This window comes from Pelophylax lessonae (genome assembly GCF_965119305.1).
Source record: "Pelophylax lessonae genome assembly, chromosome: 1".
Classification (NCBI taxonomy): Eukaryota; Metazoa; Chordata; class Amphibia; order Anura; family Ranidae; genus Pelophylax; species Pelophylax lessonae.
Genome location: NC_138768.1, coordinates 223,249,118 through 223,268,985, shown reverse-complemented (window position 1 = coordinate 223,268,985; position 19,868 = coordinate 223,249,118). Strand labels below are relative to the sequence as shown.

Sequence of the window (19,868 nt, the reverse complement as noted above, 5' to 3'; positions counted from 1 at the left end):
AATCGCAAAAGTGGCCTGGACGTAAGACAGCAAAATCCTCCGGTGGTAAACTGGTTAAAGCGGAGTTCCGGGCACAGAAGTCATTTTTTAACAAACATACCCCCGGGACAGTCAGGGCTAGCACATTCCACAATGGCTAGCCTTTGATCTGTCCTGGTTCGTACTTACCTTTTAGAAGAAATACTTACTTATAAAATTTCTTCCACAGCGTTTCCATCTCTCTTGTGGGCAGCTGAAGCCGGCGCGGTCCTCTTCTGTGTGGTCTTCCGCGTCTTCTTGTCCCAGAATGCGCCTGCACCGGCCCCTCTCGTCACTTCCGGTGCGGCGCAGCATTCCTAAACAGCTTCTGGGCATGCCCAGAAGCTGATTAGCAGGGGAATGCGGCGTCGCCCGGAAGTGACGAGCGGGGCCGGTGCCGTCGCATTGATTCCTGGGAGCGATGACGTTCAGCTCCCAGGAATCATCGCGAGACAGGAAGTGACAGCGGAGCCGCGGCGCTGAGGGAGGAAGTACCCTGAGGTGAGTATTTACGATCTTCAATTACAAGGTGAGTTTTTAAAAAAAAAAAAAAAAAAAAAAAAAAAAACACCTAACTATCCAATTCCTTTTCAGGTTATGCAGAACTAGCGGACGGGCACAAAAAAAAAAAAAAAAAAATATTGTTTTTGTGCCCGGAACTCCACTTTAAGGACCAGGCCTATTTGACATTTGTTGAAAATTACTTCCAACCCCCAAACACACACTAATTTATATATATATATATATATATATATATATATATATATATATATATATATATATATATATATTTTTTTTTTTTTTTAAGCAGAGACCCTATAGAATTAAATGGAGATCGTTGCAATACTTTGTCACACCATATTTGCGCAGCGGTTTTACAAACGCAAATTGTTTCTGTCCTAAACATTTTTTCAAAGCTTGCTGTATACACTGCTCACATACATGCTGAAGCCCATGTGAACAAGGCATGCAAGTACACCAATGGTAATACCTTGGCACAGTGCAGGTCTTTATGTTTTTTCAGCAGTTTCTCAGCTTGCTGAATTGCCATCTTGTTGTTCCCATTATCCAGGTAATCTAGAATGAAAACATAAAAGAAAAATGTTACTAATACATTTGTTAACTGCTGTAAGTATCTGAATTGACCTGCATACTTAGATGACACCACTTTATTCCTTGAAGGACAAATCCAGCGTGGGTGTTAATGTAAAATTCCAACCCCTTGCACAGGCTAAAAACAAAGACGCAGTTCTGGCTGGTATACTCATCGACTCCCCACTGCCATCCTTGTAATTCACTAATGCAACAATGTAGCACAGTGCCTCATCAAGTCAAAAGGATGTCTGGCATCACAACTTGGTGAAAGACAACAGTTTCTACTTAGTAGAACCCCTAAAAATAGTGTAGGAATAAGTGCGGTCTGTTGTGTGTTCAGAACAAACCAAACTTCTACAAAATGTGGAAATTTACCAGCCACAAAATTATCATTTTATCTAATCAATCCTGTGATTCTCACTTTCCTGACAAACGCCACACATAGCCATTAACACTGCAATTTCCTATGTCGCCCCTCTACCTCCAGGCTGTTGATTGGACAATGAATCTGCATTAGCATCCCAGACCTATAAGCATCAATGTGACACAACAGTTAAGCTGAATCAGGACAAAGCAAGGTTAGCTTCATAGCTGCACATCATGGCAAGGGTGTGTGAATCAAATGACTGGCTGAACAGAATGCTTGTATTTCAAATGTATAATTAATTCTTTTACTAAACTTCTACTTTAAAAACTCATAGCCTACAAGCCTGAATATCAATTGGTACCACAGGCAAACCTGTTTGTAGACAGCTCCACTCCAGGATCTTCTCATCTAGAATGTAGGTACAACAAGTTACCCCCTCAATCTGTCTATCCAAAAGTCCCAACATCCAGGATAATGGGGAGCGCACACCAAAACACTTGACAAGTTATTATTACTCCATCTAACTTGGACCCTCCCCTCTGACTTTTTTTTTTTTTTATCCAGGAACAAGCTTAGTCGTATATTTGGATGTAGTATACACCCTACATTTTCTACAAATTTAAGCATGAAATTATTAATCCTCATTCAGACAAGCAATGCCATCCATCCCACATGCAGAAACAGTTTTCTCTTCTGTATCTGCCCTGGGCTGCATACAGACGCAGCGACTGCTCAGACACAGCCACATGTCAAAATCTGACACGCATGCAGGAGCATGTCCATGGATGCAGACAGTATGCCTGTCAAATATTGACAAGTGACTATGTCCAAACGCGGGCACAAATGAGCTCCTACTGTGAACTAATTTCCCACATTCACCAGAGATTTTACCTTAGCATTATTCAATATTTTGGGAAAGATGTCTGAAAGAAAATTCAGCAAATGGGGATTTCGCCCTGAGCTGCTGAATATATATTTTTGTTCCCACAATTCAGATTCTGCAGTGCAAGGTGCCTTATGCCATCTGCCCTTCACCCCCCCCCCCCCCCAAGTCTGCCACCTTCCCTTCACAACGCCACCCCCCCCCCAGTATGCCGCCTTCCCTTCACCAATTCCCCCCCCCCCCCCCCCAAGTCTCCCACCTTCCCTTCACCGCACCCCCCAAATCTGCCACCTTCCCTTCACCACTTTCCCCATACCCCCCAAATCTGCCACCTTCCCTCCACCGCTTTCCCCATACCCCCCAAATCTGCCTCCTTCCCTCCACCGCTTTCCCCATACCTACAAATCTGCCTCCTTCCCTCCACCGCTTTCCCCCACACCCCCCAAAACTGCCTCCTTCCCTCCACCGCTTTCCCCATACCTACAAATCTGCCTCCTTCCCTCCCTTGCATTCCCGTGTAAATGTGCGTAAACTGATGCCGGTGGCCAGAATAAATGAATGTTCTAATCTAGTCAACAGAGTGCATATACTTCTAAATGCCATATAACTAAATATTCATAATTTATACACCAAAGCAAGCATTTTTTTTTTTTAATATTATTCTCCTGAAAGAAAGATGCGGTGTAGAAGGGAGTATTTTAATATGCCTGTGTGCATGATCCTTTAATGTGAACTGCGATCCTGTAATGTACAATGGGGCCATGTGTGACTTTGCTTTAAGCAGTTGGTCTGGATTTAGATCAGGCCACAGAATTCGGTTAATCATTCCACTATTCGTATGGCATCTTACTGCTGATCACAAGTATCACAGGATATGAACCATCGGGCTAGAAATAAAGGAAGAATATAGAAATCAAATAGATCTGGACCTTGTTTAGTAAACTGTCCATAATTATAAACCCATAGAATCTTAGCAACTGGATGCATTCCTATACTTCTGAAAAGCAGTAATATAGGCAGATTCCTTCTATGGGGCCCACAGACAGTACAATTGGGTAGCAATAGGTTATATGGGCAGTCACCCCGACACAATAACTAGACTAAGTAAAATGAAACATTTCAGTTCTGTTATCAATGCACCTAAAACTAGAACTGTCTGTACTGTTCCAATAGCACAAATTCTCATTTTCAATCTGACTGGAAAGGAAGGGCAAAGCACCAGTCTTTTCTCAGACACTAATAACTAAGGCAAGGAAAGATAGGCTGTAGGCATCTCCCCAAACACTGGAACTGCTGATAAAAGGGGACTTTTCTATTGCACTTTGATGTACATGTCAGGAATTTGTTCATTGAGGCTTGTAAAGTTGCTGAAAGGTCTAATTTATCAAATGTTCCTAATAAATAAGGCAACAGATCATAAATGACAAGTATGGTCAGCTAGGACTATTTTTGTTATGCAAGAAAAAAAAAAAAAAAAAAACCCCATGTACAGACATTGACAAATTATAAAATAGAAACAATGCTTCCCTCTTCCTGAAAAGTAATTAAAAGCAATATTGTCCCCCTTATTTTAGATCTGCAGGTCTTTGATAGGTCACGAAGTAACGCAAAATGTGAAGAGAGGAGTTATTGCTTATTCTACAAAGACATTATAAAAATGGCATGTCAGATTGGTTGGTACCCCTATAAAAGAGTATAAATAAATGGATTGAAGGATGATGGGTGGTAGGGGACTGACAGCCAACCACGAAGCACAGCTAAGAACACCAGAATTCACACAGTGCATGGCCAGCTTATGAAGTTTAAAGTAGTTGTAAATGCTGAAGGTTTTTTTACCCTAATGCATGAACATTAAAAAAAAAAAAAAAAAACTTCATGTGTCCTTCACAACCCCCTCCTGATCCAGCAATGTGCATGAGAGCCTTTGCTGTCCCAGGACTCCCTCTCCTCAATGGCTAAGACATCGGCTCCCACTGATGTCAATCACAGCCAGTGAGCCAATTAGGAGAGAGCTGGGCGGGGCCGCAGCTCTGTGTGTCTTATGGACGCATAAAGCTTAGGAGAGAGCGCACACATAGCAAGCGGCTTGCTATTAGGGGCACTGGTCAAGGAAGAGCCGCCAGAGGGCTGGCCTGGGGGTCCAAGAAGAGAAGGATTGGGGTGCTCTGTGCTAAACCATTACAGAGCAGGCAAGTATGGCACGTTATTTAAAAAAATGTAATACCACTTAAAAAAAGGTCCATGGGAGTTTAGACAACCGCTCTGGAAAACTGACCCCAGGTTGAACAGAAGAATAGTGAGAATGGAAGACAAGAGAGTCAGATAAAGTAAGTGAAGAAAGTCAAGAAAAGAACTTCCAGAGATACAAGCTAAAAAAGGTACCTGCTCCCACTACTGGCTCAGTCCATTGTGACAAAGTCAGCCGGGAAGTTTTCCCCCTGCGCCGGCCCAGTCGAGAGGGCAGCGCTATTTGCAAGGCTTCACTGCCGGTTTACCTTAGCCGAGATGGTGAAAGCCAGCACCCAAGAGGAGATTCAAAAATCGGCTCGGGTGAGCAAACCACTGGATGCCTGGACAAGTAAGTGCCCTAATAGTAAAAAAAGTCAGCAGCTACAGTATTTGCCTACTACTTGTTGGAAAGTGCAGAATTCTCACCTATTTCTAGGTTGAATGATGCACATTATCACTCAATCACCTGTAAGCCTCAGGACTTTATAAGGCATTTCACCGTGGATACACACGGCAAGGGCCAGGGCAATCAGGTCTGCGTATGAGCAAAGAAAAAGGTGTACATTATTATGTCCATGACCACATCCAAACACAGCAAGAGCCCTCCTGGCACTTTAATGATCATTTTGCATTGAAGGAGATTGGTGCATGCACACTTGTCACTACTGCATTTTTGTATGTAGGCTCTGCAAACTATCCATGTAAGAATGCTTTTCAGAGGGTGGTAGAGTCAGGCAGCTACCAAGATTATTTTTTGGTTGACTGCCAAACTGACATCTTGAATGTATATACCACGCTGCAACCATGAACCAGTCTCTTGAATGGGATTCCTTTGGTGGCAGTGGTACCTAGCCAAAGCAACAGGGGGCTGGGTGTAATGCAATCATGGCACATATACAACCTGGAGTGGCAGCATGCTAGATTTTATTTTTTTGGTGGGCAGGAAAACCATGTGTTTTTACTGGTCATGTGAACAAGGCCTAAGGCCCCGTTCACACTGGGGCGACGCTACTTTGCCGGGCGACCTCATAGGTCACGGCGCGCTGCTCGCCCCGCGACCTCGGAGCGGCTGGAACGGACTTCATAACATTAAAGTCTATGCAGGTCGCTCCGGGTCGCCACAAAGAAGCTCCGGACCCTTTTTCTAAGTCGGAGCGACTTGTGTCACTCCTATTAGAACAGGTCCGCAGCTTCACTATGGAAGGCGACCTACGGCGACCTGTCAGGCAACCAGGTCGCCTGACAGGTCGCCCCAGTGTGAACGGGGGCTAAGACTTTGAACACCTTTTGTTTTGATGTAGCTGGAATGCATTTATCTCACTTAAAGCGGAGTTCCGGGCAAAACATTTTTTTTTAGCTAATACCCCCAGGACAGTCAGGGCTTGTGCATTTAAGCAATGATAGCCTCTGAACTGTCCCAGGTTTCACTTACCTGTAAGAAGAAATACTTACCTTGAAAATGTCTTGTCCAGCGTTGCCATCTCAGGTGTGGGCAGCTGAAGCCGGAGCGTCCTCTTCGGTGATGTCGGAGTCCCAGAATGCCCTGCTCGTTACTTCCGGTGCGTCATCCCTGAACAGCTTCTGGGCATGCCCAGAAGCTGTTCAGCAGGGAATGACGCGCCTGCATCTGAAGTGACGAGTGACACCGGTGCAGGCGCATTAAATCCTGGGATTGATAACGCTCATCTCCCAGGAGTCAATGCAAGGAGGAAGTGACGTCGTGGGCCGTGTCCGCAGAGGGAGGAAGAGGAAGGAAGGCAAGTATATTTTCATTAAAAAGAAGGTAAGTGAAAAAAAACAAAAAAAATGTAATTATCCAATCCTTTTTCAGGTGGAACTCCGCTTTAAGGATAAGTTCACCTTTAAGCCTGGTACATACTAAATGTTTTTGCTCCATCGGAGCCACTGTACTAACCATCCGATGTTAGTACAGCCTCCTCCCCCCTTCCTGCCAGAACACTCCGATCAGCACTCTCCCCCATTGGCTAAGACCGAGGATTGGGAACCAGTCGGCTGCTGGTTTCCAGCATGCTCGACCGGCTTCCGAATGACCAGCTGGAATACATATGGGCCTCATGTCAGCAGGTTTTTATTGAACCGGCCGATGTCTTCCGACATTTGGCCCGTGTACGGGTCTTTATTAGCATGCTACATCAGTATTCAGGGTGCAACATGGTACTAATCCAGTAGCCTCTCAACCCCCCCTCCCCCCCCTGATTAGAGCGGGGGCACGTTTTAAGAACCATTATTGGCACCTTCTTCTCTATCAGCAAAATGCAGAAAACACGGGCTGCCAAAATTTGAATGCGTCTCTACCATCTACCACTGAGGCAGACAATTTGTATTTCTCAATGTACTACCAGGGCATTCATTACTGACACTTTCTGCAGCTGAGTAACTGTCTGCCCCTGTGGATGTAACAAGCAGGCAGCTGTGAGGAGTGTCTGCAGGAGCCGGACGTTTCACCTGCACAGATCTATAGTAGGCATGCGCTTCGAGATCTGTGCACCCACCCACCTGTCATTGATGTTCACAGGCTGCATGGAACACCTAAGCATCCCACGTGGGTGAAGACAGGCCTAACCAGCCTTTCTCCAAATGAAGACAATGACTGCCAATTTCAACATGGATTATGTAGGCATGATCCACTGTGGTCACCATCAAAAAGTACATCCAAAATGCCGTACAACCATTGCTAGTGCAGACAGGTAGTGGCTGCATAAGATCAGAATTAAAGAGATACAACGAAACACAACTTTATTATAAAAAATATGGCCATTGTTTGTAATATATATTGCTTTAGCAAAAATAGTATTCAGTTAGGGTTTACAACTACTTTATTAATATTCTTTTTAAAAGGTTCTTATATCAATTTGTGCAGCGCGTTTAAATATTTATTGTACATATACATCAGTTCTTCCCCTCAAGGAGCTTACAATCTAATGTCCCTAACTCACAATAACACATACTAGGGCCAATTTAGACAGGAGCCAATTAACCTACCAGCATGTTGTTGGGAGTGTGGGAGGAAACCGGAGAACCCAGAAGAAACTCACGCAGGCTCAAGGAGAACATGCAAACTCCATGCACGTAGTGCCATGGTTGGGACACTAAAGAGGAGCTCCAGCCAGCTATAAAAAAAGTAAAAGTCAGCAGCTACAAAAAGTGTAGCTGCTGACTTTTAAAAAAACAGCAATTAACTTGTCCCACGGTCCAGCGGTGAGCTAACCCTAACTGTATCCTCCATCCTCACTATGGGCACCCGGCTGTGATAGCTTGTGGCTTCACAGCCGGGTGCCCCCTGCGCATGCGCAAGTCATGCGGGGCGCATCCCGGATTGGTGGATGCAGTCTTCTGGGACCTGTAATTGTAGCAGAACACTGCAGGGGGAGGGAGAAGAACTTTCGTTACCGAGCGCCATGGATCGAAAGTGGGAGCTCCTCCCCCCCTGCGCTCCTCAAAAAGTGCCAATTGTGCACCTTTTGGGTGGAGTATGACTAGTTAAGAATTATTCCCAGACACACATCTTAGCAGGAAAAGATCTTCAAAATGAACACAAAGTCATCAACAGGAAACTGGAATGAGCATGCCGATGTCACCACCAATCAGGAAAATGTACAAAACCCACCATGTGTGCCACCTGTTTCCAAGTAGTGAGGACAGCAGCATTTTCTCAATATAGAACAAGCACTAAGCCAGAGTTACATTCCATTCACAAATGTTTATGACAGAATGCCCTCAATGACACTGATATCAATCAGCAGCTCAAAGCTGTAAAAATTATATATGAATATGTATAACAGTTTGTGCTTTAAAGCCCAAGGGTTCATTCAAAATAATTTCAGTCCACTACCATACACACAGCATACTGGGCTTTCATAGAATTCCTTTCAGTATGTAACCACAAGCTTAGTCCAAACTGTAAAATGAATCTGTAGCAAAATAAAAACATTGGTAGAGTATGGAGACAGCATAAGTGATAAGGATGCATCCATCGTGGTCTACACGAGATGACCACTTGCATGATCCAGCTGTGGGTGACTCTGGAAACACTTCAAGGCCCCTTTCACACAGACGCCTCCGTGGAGGATGACAGGGCCATGCGTTTCTATCTGATCCATTAAATAGGCGGGGAATAGGTCCCCCAACTGTCTGTTTTTGGCGGACAGGATTGGATCAGTTGGCGGTGGGTGTACATGTGTCCACTGACATCTGCTGCTCCATAGAAGAAATAGAGGGTTCGATCAGGTTTGCATGAAAAACTGACAGGCAGACCTGAACGAACCGCCAGTGTGAAAGGGGCCCAAGGTCAACTTTTCTCAGGAAAATCAGGTTTCGGGTTCCAGCCTATCAAGATGATCGTATTCAGCAACAAACCATTGCTGGCAATGTGCTCCTACTCTCCCACTTCCCTCCCCCATAAATGCACACATTCAGTGTCCTCTGGCAGGTGCGCCACTATAAGCAGTGGCCAAGCAGCAAAATCCACACAGGAGAGCCAGCTCCTGCACCCCCTCCATTATGGACATCAGCAGGGCTCACCTTACTCCTCTGTGACCCTAGAACCACCAAAGGGGCATTTTAGAAAGGAGAGTTGGAGATGATTGGTGACTCCAGTTCACCAATCACCTTTAAGGTGAATGAACCAAAAGTACTTAGCCCTTAGTACCTGGATTGAGGCTGTTAACTCAGCCCCAAGAGTACAGCAAGGCCGGTAATACACTGCTGAACCAGCCGAGATTCAGCCTTGCCCATACACGGTTCTAATGGACAGTTAATAGATCAACTAGGGTACAATCAGCATGCCGGGTTTTACCTGCGATTATCGCTAGCGGCTGCTAAAGGCGCTAGCAATAATCACTGTCTTCTCCTGGCAGGGATGGCTTCCCCTGCCCTCCTGCTGAGAAAAGACAATTGCCCAGCAGGAGGGATTCCCACATCAGCACTGTGTGTGCTTATAGGGGAATTGAGCAAATTTCCTTTCCTGCAACTCACGGTTGCAGGAAAACAATTCTCTGTGTATGGCCTGCCTGAGTGCCAGACTTCTGGAGGTAAGGCCTACAATTCTGGCTGGCACACAGTGAAAACTATGCAGATCTACTGTGATCATGACTGATTTTTATCTATCCCTCCAATCACACAAGGACTTGTATTGAATGGAAGAGGTGGAGCATCTGTAAACTATCGCTTTCACTGTATTCTAGCTGGAACTTCAAGTCTCAGCCTTAGGAGTTTGGCTTTTAGGGCCGGAGAGTGAAGCCTCCATATCGGGGACTTCTTCATTCCCCGGCTCAGCTGGATCAGGATTGTCCAGAAACTGCGGAGTCTTGTCCCATTTGGCCAGAATCTCCCTTTGCGAGGACCTCGTATGGAACCGCCTCAAAAGGTAGACACCATCAGGCGCAGCACGCGCATGCAAGTCCGGAGGGACAGCAGGAGACAAATTGCAGCCTGCAATTTCTAGAGTTTGTCCAGAGGAAAGAGCACTCTGGCTAAGGCCGAGTCCAGAGTCAGCACCACATAGTCCAGCTTTGTGGATGGTACCAGAGCAGAATTTTGAAAATTCAGAATCCAGCCGAACTCCCTCAGAGTTCGTATGGTGATTTCCAGGTTTTCCACCAGAGAAATAGAAGACTCAGCTCGCAGAAGGGGGTCGTCCAAGTAGCCCAGTACCACGATCACCCATTGGCGTAACAATGCTAACACTGGGGCTAACATTTTTGTGAAGACCCGAGGAGCAGAAGCGAGAACAAAGCAAGGATAACGCCACAAATGGATTATGCTCCTCTTCCACGGCAAAGCGGAGGAAGCGCTGGCGACCGGCACAAATTGGAATGTGAAGGTAAGCATCCTGATGTCGACAGAGGCAAGAAAATCCCCCTGATGCAGGTATGCCACCACCATGCGAATGGGCTCCATCCTAAACTTCTGCACCTGCACAAAGCAGTCTAGCGCCATGAGGTCCAGGATTGGACGCACCTTGCCTTCCTTCCTGGGAACTGCAAACAGATTGGAGTAAAAACCCTGAAAACATTCAGAAGTTGGAACTGGGCCAATCACCCCTTGAAGTAACAGGTCTGCGAACGCCCCAAACAGACCCTGTAAGCAGTCCGGGGACGGGCGCAAGTTGGAAGGAAAGAACTTTGCCCTGGGTAGCCTTGCGAAAGAAAATAACTCTTTCCCCCTTTAAGAACTTTAATGATGTCAGACAGAGTAGCCCCAAACAGGCGATCCTCTTGAAAGGGGAAATCAGTCAAGGCCTTTTTAGAAGCCTGGTCCGCAGACCAGCATTTAAGCCAAAAGACACGCTGAAGGACAACTGCCAAAACAGAGAGCCGAGCCACTAGGGAAGCCGCATCCAAATAGGCACCACATATAAACTGCAGCCCCTAGCCCAGCTGGTCCACCAGCTCAGCAAAGGCGGGGGGGGGGGGGGGAGCTGTTCTCCCTCCAGGTCACGGCATAAAAGCTTAGCCCACTCGGTCAGAGTTTGCAACACCAGGCCAATGGTGAATACTGGCCTCAGTGCCTAACCAGCCAGAGTGTACATATTGCGGGCCACAGCCTCGGCCTTCCTGTCAGCCGGATCCCTAAAAGCCGGGGACCCTTCAACCAGAATCATGGTTGCCTTGTTCAATCTGGAAAGCGGAGGGTCCACCTCTTAATAAGGGACACCTCATAGGGGAAATGCCTAGTAAATTGCTTAGGGACCCCAAGGGGACACATTGGTCATCCCCTCTTTAGCGACAATTCTGTCAAAATAGGTGGGGAAAGTAAACACCTTTGCCGCTCTAGATGGCTTGTGAGTGCCAAAGGGAACCTGCCCCTCCATCTTCAAGGTCTCACACACAGATACAATTAGTGCTTCCACCAACACCTTTTCTTGCGCAGTTGCAGATTTGGAGAAATTATCCTCACTATCTGAAGGTTCCAGGCACGTTGGTTGCAGACCCAGCAGGTTGACCCACATCCACAGCAGTTGAATCAGATTCAGGATACGATGAGATAGATGAGGCAGGGGCGCTTTTTGCTAGCCCATCACCTGAAAGCCACCTCCACCCGGGACACAAAGGACTCCAAGACCGCCATCAGTGCATCGATGGATGAATGAAACCAGAGGACCCTGCAGACTCAGAGAGGGGATCAGGTGGGGAGCTGGGCTCCAAAGACTCCATGAGTCACCAGGGGGACCCCACAAAAAGTAGCGGATCATATGGCTGTTCCCACCTATGCAATCTGATTCCTGTCGGAACTGACAGTTCACACTGCGATATGCAAACTAATTAACTTTGTATTGACACCCCCAGCAGTTTGCATATGATAGTGTGAACTGCCTGCAAGTCGGGTGCGATGCGGGAACCCGCAGTAGATTCACAGGGTTCCTGCATTGCGCCAATGTGAACCGGCACTAAGTGGGCACTGTAGCGACCAATGGCTGGAGCCGCATCAAGTCAAAGCAAAAAAACATCACCGGCAAGGAGGTCCAGAGCATTAATCAGTGATCACATTGTTACAGCAGACAACGTTTGGGATCCTCGCAGGACCTCTTCATCAGGCATCGGATTGTGCTGGTGACATTTTCCCTATATGTGTGAACAGACACATAGACCGCTATTGCTCTGTGTGTCCCAGCAGTGAGCAATGTACTTCCAGGTCACCTGACCCTAGGGAACCATGGGATTGTGCTGGTGACATTTTCCCTACATGTGTGAACAGACACATAGACCGCTATTACTCTTTATGTGTCCCAGCAGTGAGCGATGTACTTCCAGGTCACCTGACTCTAGAGAACCATGGGATTGTGCTGGTGACATTTTCCCTATATGTGTGAACAGACACATAGACCGCTATTGCTCTATGTGTCCCAGCAGTGAGCTGTGTACTTCCAGGTCACCTGACCCTAGGGAACCATGGGATTGTGCTGGTGACATTTTCCCTACATGTGTGAACAGACACATAGACCGCTATTGCTCTATGTGTCCCAGCAGTGAGCGATGTACTTCCAGTGCACCTGACCCTAGGGAACCATGGGATTGTGCTGGTGACATTTTCCCTATATGTGTGAACAGACACATAGACCGCTATTGCTCTGTGTGTCCCAGCAGTAAGCTGTGTACTTCCAGGTCACCTGACCCTAGGGAACCATGGGATTGTGCTGGTGACATTTTCCCTACATGTGTGAACAGACACATAGACCGCTATTGCTCTATGTGTCCCAGCAGTGAGCGATGTACTTCCAGGTCACCTGACTCCAGGGAACCATGGGATTTGGGATTGTGTTGGTGACATTTTCCCTACATGTGTGAACAGACACATAGACCGCTATTGCTCTGTGTGTCCCAGCAGTAAGCTGTGTACTTCCAGGTCACTTGACCCTAGGGAACCATGGGATTGTGCTGGTGACATTTTCCCTACATGTGTGAACAGACACATAGACCGCTATTGCTCTATGTGTCCCAGCAGTGAGCGATGTACTTCCAGGTCACCTGACTCCAGGGAACCATGGGATTTGGGATTGTGTTGGTGACATTTTCCCTATATGTGTGAACAGACACATAGACCGCTATTGCTCTATGTGTCCCAGCAGTGAGCGATGTACTTCCAGTGCACCTGACCCTAGGGAACCATGGGAATGGGTCACATGATTTGGTCCAGCTACTGAAAGTGGCAGTGGGGCTTTTTAAAGGGCCATACCACCTGAAAATAGTGCCCCCCTATGTATACAGTGTACACTTCCATGGTCTGAGGCTTCCCCATGTTCTCCCCTCCCCCCGGGGGATGGATCAGTCAGCCTATGGGGGTCGGTGTCCTGATCCCAGTCCTCCCCCCCGGTGTCCCCCGTCTGATAATCCTCGCACTATGACAGCTCCTCTACAACCATAAACACCGGCCCTATAATCCGAGCACGGCATGCCCCGCCCGGCCAACCATTCATCGGCTCTACAGTCTCCTCCGGTACCGGGCCTACCTACCGCCCGGCACTACACAGCCCTTCACCACCGACACCGGCCGCCCCCTGCTCAGCTGTCCGCCGCGGGCCCCCCCGGTCACTCACCGTAGATAGGTCGGAGCCTCCTATCGTTAGGATCCTGCACATGGCCCCGCGCCGCCATGATGACAAGCGCAGAAGCGGAGTGCGCATGCGCGGCAGGAAGCGTACGGCGGCGTTAAAGGGACAGCACCGGGTGGGTGGGGGGAGAGCGGAGCGAGGAGTTCCCTGTCCCGGGGTGACGCCTGCACTGTTCCTTATCATAGTCCCATTATCTGAGTCATGTCTTTCCTGCCATTGAATGTTCCATGAACACACTTGGCTCTTCTAATGGCCGTACACAGGATGAGATAATCATACAAAAAATAGCAATCGTATAATAATCTGATCGTTAGTACGCAGATTTCCAGAGCCGATCACGACCCTTCATCCGATGGGACACGCACGGAAACTTTTATTGTACGATTTTCGTTCAAAATTACAAATACAACACATTACATCACTTCTGATTTTTTATTCTGTCATCATAGTGGTCAGCATTTGAAAAACATTTCCAGGGACACTGCAGCACAGCTATCAGTTACTTACCACACCCACTTCCCTGAAGCTCCGCCCACTTCACATAATTAATCTCCGCCTACTTATCAGATTATAGGGTCTACTCAATAAAGAGAGAATTACAGGAAAAGGGAATTTCAAATTTAAGGCCAAAGTAGCAGAGTTGGAATAATTCTCCCATTCAGCTGCACTACTTCTGCCTAAAGTATAAAATTCTCATCACAATTCCCTGCAATTCTAACGTGTCAAATGTGCTCAGGTGTGACCATACAAAAAATGTAATATGGAAATAAAGTGTAAATAAGTACATTGCCCGGACAATGTAAATTACCAGGGACAGGCTCCTATTTGCCGGGATTGTCCCGGCAAAAATGGGACGGTTGGCAAGTATGTGTCATACGAGAATTTTCATCACTTTGATAAACTTTTCATTTTCGATATGAGACTAGCATGCAAAAAAAAAAGGTCGATCATTCGTCTGATGATCTGATCGTGTGTACCAATAAAAAGTAGATAACAAGCGCTCAAGGAGATCTAGTGTTACACAAATAGTTATTAATAATCAGAGGAGTACGAGTCCATAAAAAGTTAGTGAGAAGTCTTTATCTATCTCTCAGAATGTCCACTGATGATAAAGTATAAAACACTTGGGCAGCTCTTCTCAGTAGTGAAGGCCAACTCTGGAAATGAATATACAAAGAACAGAAAAGCTCCTCTAAAGGGCCATACACATTATAAGATTTCCTGAAGACTTTTTCCTTCAGATTTACCTTTTCTATGTAGTGCAAGGGTCTGCCTGATTGCATACAAATTTAAAGTGTTTAGGTTTGACCTCATATTATATGGTTTTGGTAAGTCTAAAGGAAAAAGTCTTCAGAAAATGTTATAGTGTGTATGGCCCATAAGGCCCCTTTCACACATGCGGACAGTGGACCGTTCAGATCCGCCTGTCAGTCTTTTAGGCGGATCTGAACGGATGCCCCATGCATCTCTTATGGTCTTTGATGTCTGCGAGTTTCCTCCTCCATTCATCCCACTGGATATGTACCTGGAGAACACCTGTGGTTGCAGCCCATCTTAGGAATCGCAGTACCATCACATGAGCCTTTTTTGTCCCTTATGCTGTACAGTCTCTTGGGTCAACATCCTCTGGTGAGCACATTTGTTATTCTGGTGTTGGTGACGGGATACATTCACAGTATGATTCACCTGACCACCCTGGATGTCTTCACCTTATACGTTTAATTGGGACTTTTTTATGTATCATTTCTATACCATTGATTTGGTTTTATACACACTTCATTACTTGTATTTGTATGGAGAGCTGTCATAGTTCTCTCTGATTTAGCGCTGCGCTTTTTGTCTATGTATTGCTCTTATCAACCTGTTTGTCAGTTGTTTTGTGCTAGCAGCTTTCTTACTATTTATTATTTGTGTGGGTTAGCACAGTATACACATTTACTTATAGGTTTCCTAATGTGACAGAACACGAAGCAGAGGCGGAAGTCCTGAATTTTACATTTATTTTAGCAGTAAACTCACCTTATATACTGAATCACAGGATTACGAAGAAATTTGATTTTTTTTATTGGATATATTATTTTGTAGAAAGTAGAAAATATTGAGGATTTTTTTGTTTAATCGGTTTTTATTTTCAGATCTCCAAACAAAATACATGGAGAAAACTGGATCACGGTATTACATTTGTATTATTATTGTATTCTAGTAAGTATATAAAGAAACCTGCAGGTAGAAGGTGGCGACAGTCATCTTGGTACACCTCAGCGACAAACTGATTATATAGTGAAATAGACTATTTCACTCGGTTGCTGTGAAATAGTCTATTTCAGTCTATAGGATCAGTTTACGGCTAAAATAAATGTCAAATTCAAGACTTGCGTGGGTGTAAGAAGATATCTGCCGCTACTTCGTGTTTTGTCACATTAGGAAACCTACTGGAATGGCCCATGCACAGTAACTTGTTCTCATTCTAACGTCACTTCCGGTTGCAGAATCTGATAGGTAGCGGCATTCTGATAGAACACCAGCATCTCTTTCTGTCCCGACCGTGGTCTTTGCATCAGGGCTGCTGTTAGAAATCATGGGGCCCCATACAGCCTACCTGGCAGCCCCCCCAAATAAATCAAAACAATATTTCCACTATAGATACACTAAATTCATTATTAGTGGACACAAACATAACAAAGAACCTGTGTAAATTAGCCCTTTTTAATTTTTTTTTACATAAAAAAAATATATATATATATATATATGTATACAGTATATATATATATATATATACATATCTATAATATATATATATATTTTTTTTTTAACTACTTCCGGCCCGCGCTATAGCCGAAGTACGGCTACAGCGCGGGCTCTAATTTCTGGGAGGCCATCTTTAAACGGCCTCCCAGTAACAGGCGAGCGCGCATCGGGGAAAATCTGTGTCGGCCGTGTCCCTTGGACACAGCCAATCACAGATCGTGGTGAATGGCCAATCACAGCGGCCATTTACCACGTGATCGGACCGTGCAATGAGAGATGATCTCATATGTAAACATATGAGATCATCTCTCATCGCCAGCTCTCTTCCTCACACGGAGACTGCAGTGTGAGGAAGAGGAGAGCCCGATCACCGGTAAGGGGACACAAAGGAATGGTAATCAGGGCACTGATCACCAGTGCCCTGATTACAGAAGAGGGGAATAAAATGCCACAACTGCCCACAGTGCCCGCCATCAGTGCCCCCCATCAGTGCCCACAGTCAGTGCCCATAGTGCTGCCAGTCAGTGCCCATCAGTGCCTGCTCATCTAGGCACTGATGGGCACTGACTAGTAGCACTATGGGCACTGAGAGTGGGCACTGATGGTGCTGCCCATCAGTGCTGATCAGTGCCACCCGTCAGTATCCATCAGTGCCACCCATCAGTGTCACCCATCAGTGCCCATCAGTGCCTCTCAGTGCCCAGCAGTGCCGCCTCTCAGTGCCGCCCGTCAGTGCTGCCTCTCAGTGCCCAGCAGTGCCACCTCTCAGTGCCCAGCAGTGCCACCTATCAGTGCTCATCAGTGCCGCCTATCAGTGCTCATCAGTGCCGCCTATCAGTGCTCATCAGTGCGGCATATTAGTACCTCCTCATCAGTGCCACCTCATCAGTGCCCATAAGTGCCACCTCATCAGTGCCCATAAGTGCCACCTCATCAATGCCCATCAGCGCAGCCTATCAGTGCCCATCAGTGCCGCCTCATCAGCGCACATCAGTGAAGGAGAAAAATGTATTTATTTTCAAAATTTACTCACAGAAAATAAGAAAAACTTTTTTTTTCAAGAATTTCTCTTTTTTTTTTGTAAGAAATAAAAAACCCAGAGATGATTAAATAACACCAAAAGGAAGCTCTATTTGTGTGAAAAAAATGATAAAAATTTCATATTGGTACAGTGTAGCATGACCGCGCAATTGTCATTCAAAGCGTGACAGCGCTGAAAGCTGAAAATTGGCCTGGGCAGGAAGGGGGTGAAAGTGCCCAGTAGGCAAGTGGTTAAAGTTAAAAGTGTTTACAAATATTTATTTTAGAATTTTTTAATGATTTTTTACGATGTTTAATTATTATTATTTTTACAAGTTGTTATTTTTTTTACAGGACAGGGAAGCCTGCAGCACTGCGAGAGGGGGGGGGGGGCGGCACAGTGAAAGGGGGGCACACTGAGAGAGGGGGATCAGAAGCAGCCAGAATAGGGAGGGGGATCGGAGTCGGAGAAGCAATTACAAGAACCTTGCCCTGTGTATCTCCCTGCAGCAGCTGAAAGCTGGCAGGAGGGGTAGAAACTGGCTTTTAGCTGCTGCCTGCAGAGAGCCGCACAGGGCTTCTTTCTGTAATTGCCCCTCCGCCCGACCACACCGATTCTCTGTGCTGCTGGGGCCCCCCTGTGTGCCTGGGCCCCCTACAGGAGGACTGGTGGTCCCCCCCCCCCCGCCATCAGTGGCCCTTCCTCCCTATCTCTGGTGGTCCCCCCTATCAGGAAGAGCAAAATCACGTACAACAGGGGTCTTGAAACTATGGCCCTTCAGTTGTTCAGGAACTACAATTTCCATCATGCTTTGCCATGTCTGTGAATGTCAGAGTTTAACAGTGCCTCATGGGATGTGTAGTTCCGCAACAGCTGGAGGGCCATAGTTTGAGGATCCCGGACATACAGGTATGTGATTTCACACAGGGAGAAAATGTACATGGGGCGGTTAAAGACCGGTCACTGCTGCTCTCTCTCCTTGTGCAGGGTGACTGGTCTTGTCTCCGCCCCCTCTGTAGTTTTCTGTAGGCAGCCTGTGGTAGGCGGGGTCTGCTGGGCCCCTCCCACAGCTCTGCTCTCTGCACAATAATGTTTTCACTGCTACATTTATAAAGTATTATCTGTATTTGCTAAGGCGTTCGGTCCACACAAATTGGATTTAAATCTTTTGTGGCTGTTGAAGAATATAGTTCAATTAAAGCTTCTGGGATGGGAGTTCAGCTTTAAAAATTGAATTTATGCTGATTATATGTTGACTTTCCTGGTTTCTCCTTTACCCCTCCTCAACATGTTAATTGGCATTTTCAGTAGATAGCCTTCTGTTTTTTATTACATGACTTATTTCAGATCCAGTGATATCATCTCTGTGCTATGCAAATCAAGAGTGGTGGAAGGGACTAGCTGTACATAGCTTCCTAAAAACATAAGAGCACCTGTCTTAGTGCTCCCCTCAATAGCCCCAGATCAGATGCCAGCAGTGGGATGGCTCCAGGGAGGAGTTATACAAACATCAAATACCTTGGTGGGTCAGCCTGGAAGCGTGGGCAGACCTAAGCAGGTTGTATTCCTTGCAGGCCACAGTAATACCCACATGTGATCTATTAATTAAAAAAAAAAAAGAATCTCTTTACGACATGTGCTTTATCTTTGGAAAGGGAATTTTCACTTCGATTGGTATATGAGGTTAAGTAGTGCTCACTGCAATAATCTCAATAATCCCATCCTAAGTAAGCAAACATTTTTTTTTTTTTTTTTTACATAGGGTATTTTTTTTCCACAGGGGTAAAGAGAAAATTCAGTTTGAAAGTGAACATGCTGCAATTCTTTAGTAGATCATGGTCTTTAACCGCTTGAAGACCATAGAAAACTTATATATGGCAGCAAGACGGCTCTGCTTCGCAGGATCACGTACCTAGTATGTGATCCAACTCTTCCGGATCTGGGGCATGCATGTATGCCGCTGGCGACCCTCTCCTGCTGTGATTATACACAGCGGGAGCTGACCAGCAGGTACCGTGGACTCAACGTCCGCCGGCACCCGCCAATCATTAGGCAGAAAGCTAGAACGGCGATCTGTTTATGTGAACAAGGCAGATTACTGTTCTGTCAGTAGGGAAGGCATTGAGCCTGTGTTTCTGCAAAGCAGGGACATGGATCAATGCCTTCCCCTAGTAAAAGCACCTCACACACAGTACACAAGCCCTGGCTAGGCACATAGTTAACCCTTTAATCGCCCCTGATGTTAACCCTTTCCTTGCTAGTGTCATTAGTACAGTGACAGTGCATATTTTTGCACTATTTTTTGCCCCTAAATGTTTTTTTTTTATTGCAAGGTGCAATACAACAGTATGCAATGGGTGTATCTCACTGTAATATATGCGGACAGGGCTGCAATAAACTCTTTTGTCCCCTAAATAGTTTTTTTTATTGCAAGGCG

At 46.1% G+C, this 19,868-nt stretch overlaps 1 protein-coding gene across 1 annotated transcript in view; it reads right to left on the bottom strand.

Annotated features, from left to right (window-relative positions):
• The window catches only part of NAA25 (N-alpha-acetyltransferase 25, NatB auxiliary subunit), a 129,910-nt gene extending 116,141 nt beyond the window's left edge, over nucleotides 1-13,769 (bottom strand). Inside the window, exons 1-2 of the mRNA XM_082243438.1 lie at nucleotides 13,648-13,769; nucleotides 1,010-1,095 (exon numbers count right to left, since the gene is read on the bottom strand). Coding sequence (XP_082099564.1) covers nucleotides 1,010-1,095; nucleotides 13,648-13,705 — 144 coding nt within the window. The 5' untranslated portion in view covers nucleotides 13,706-13,769. The remainder of the gene's footprint in view (nucleotides 1-1,009; nucleotides 1,096-13,647) is intronic.
• Between the last annotated feature and the right edge of the window lie 6,099 nt (nucleotides 13,770-19,868).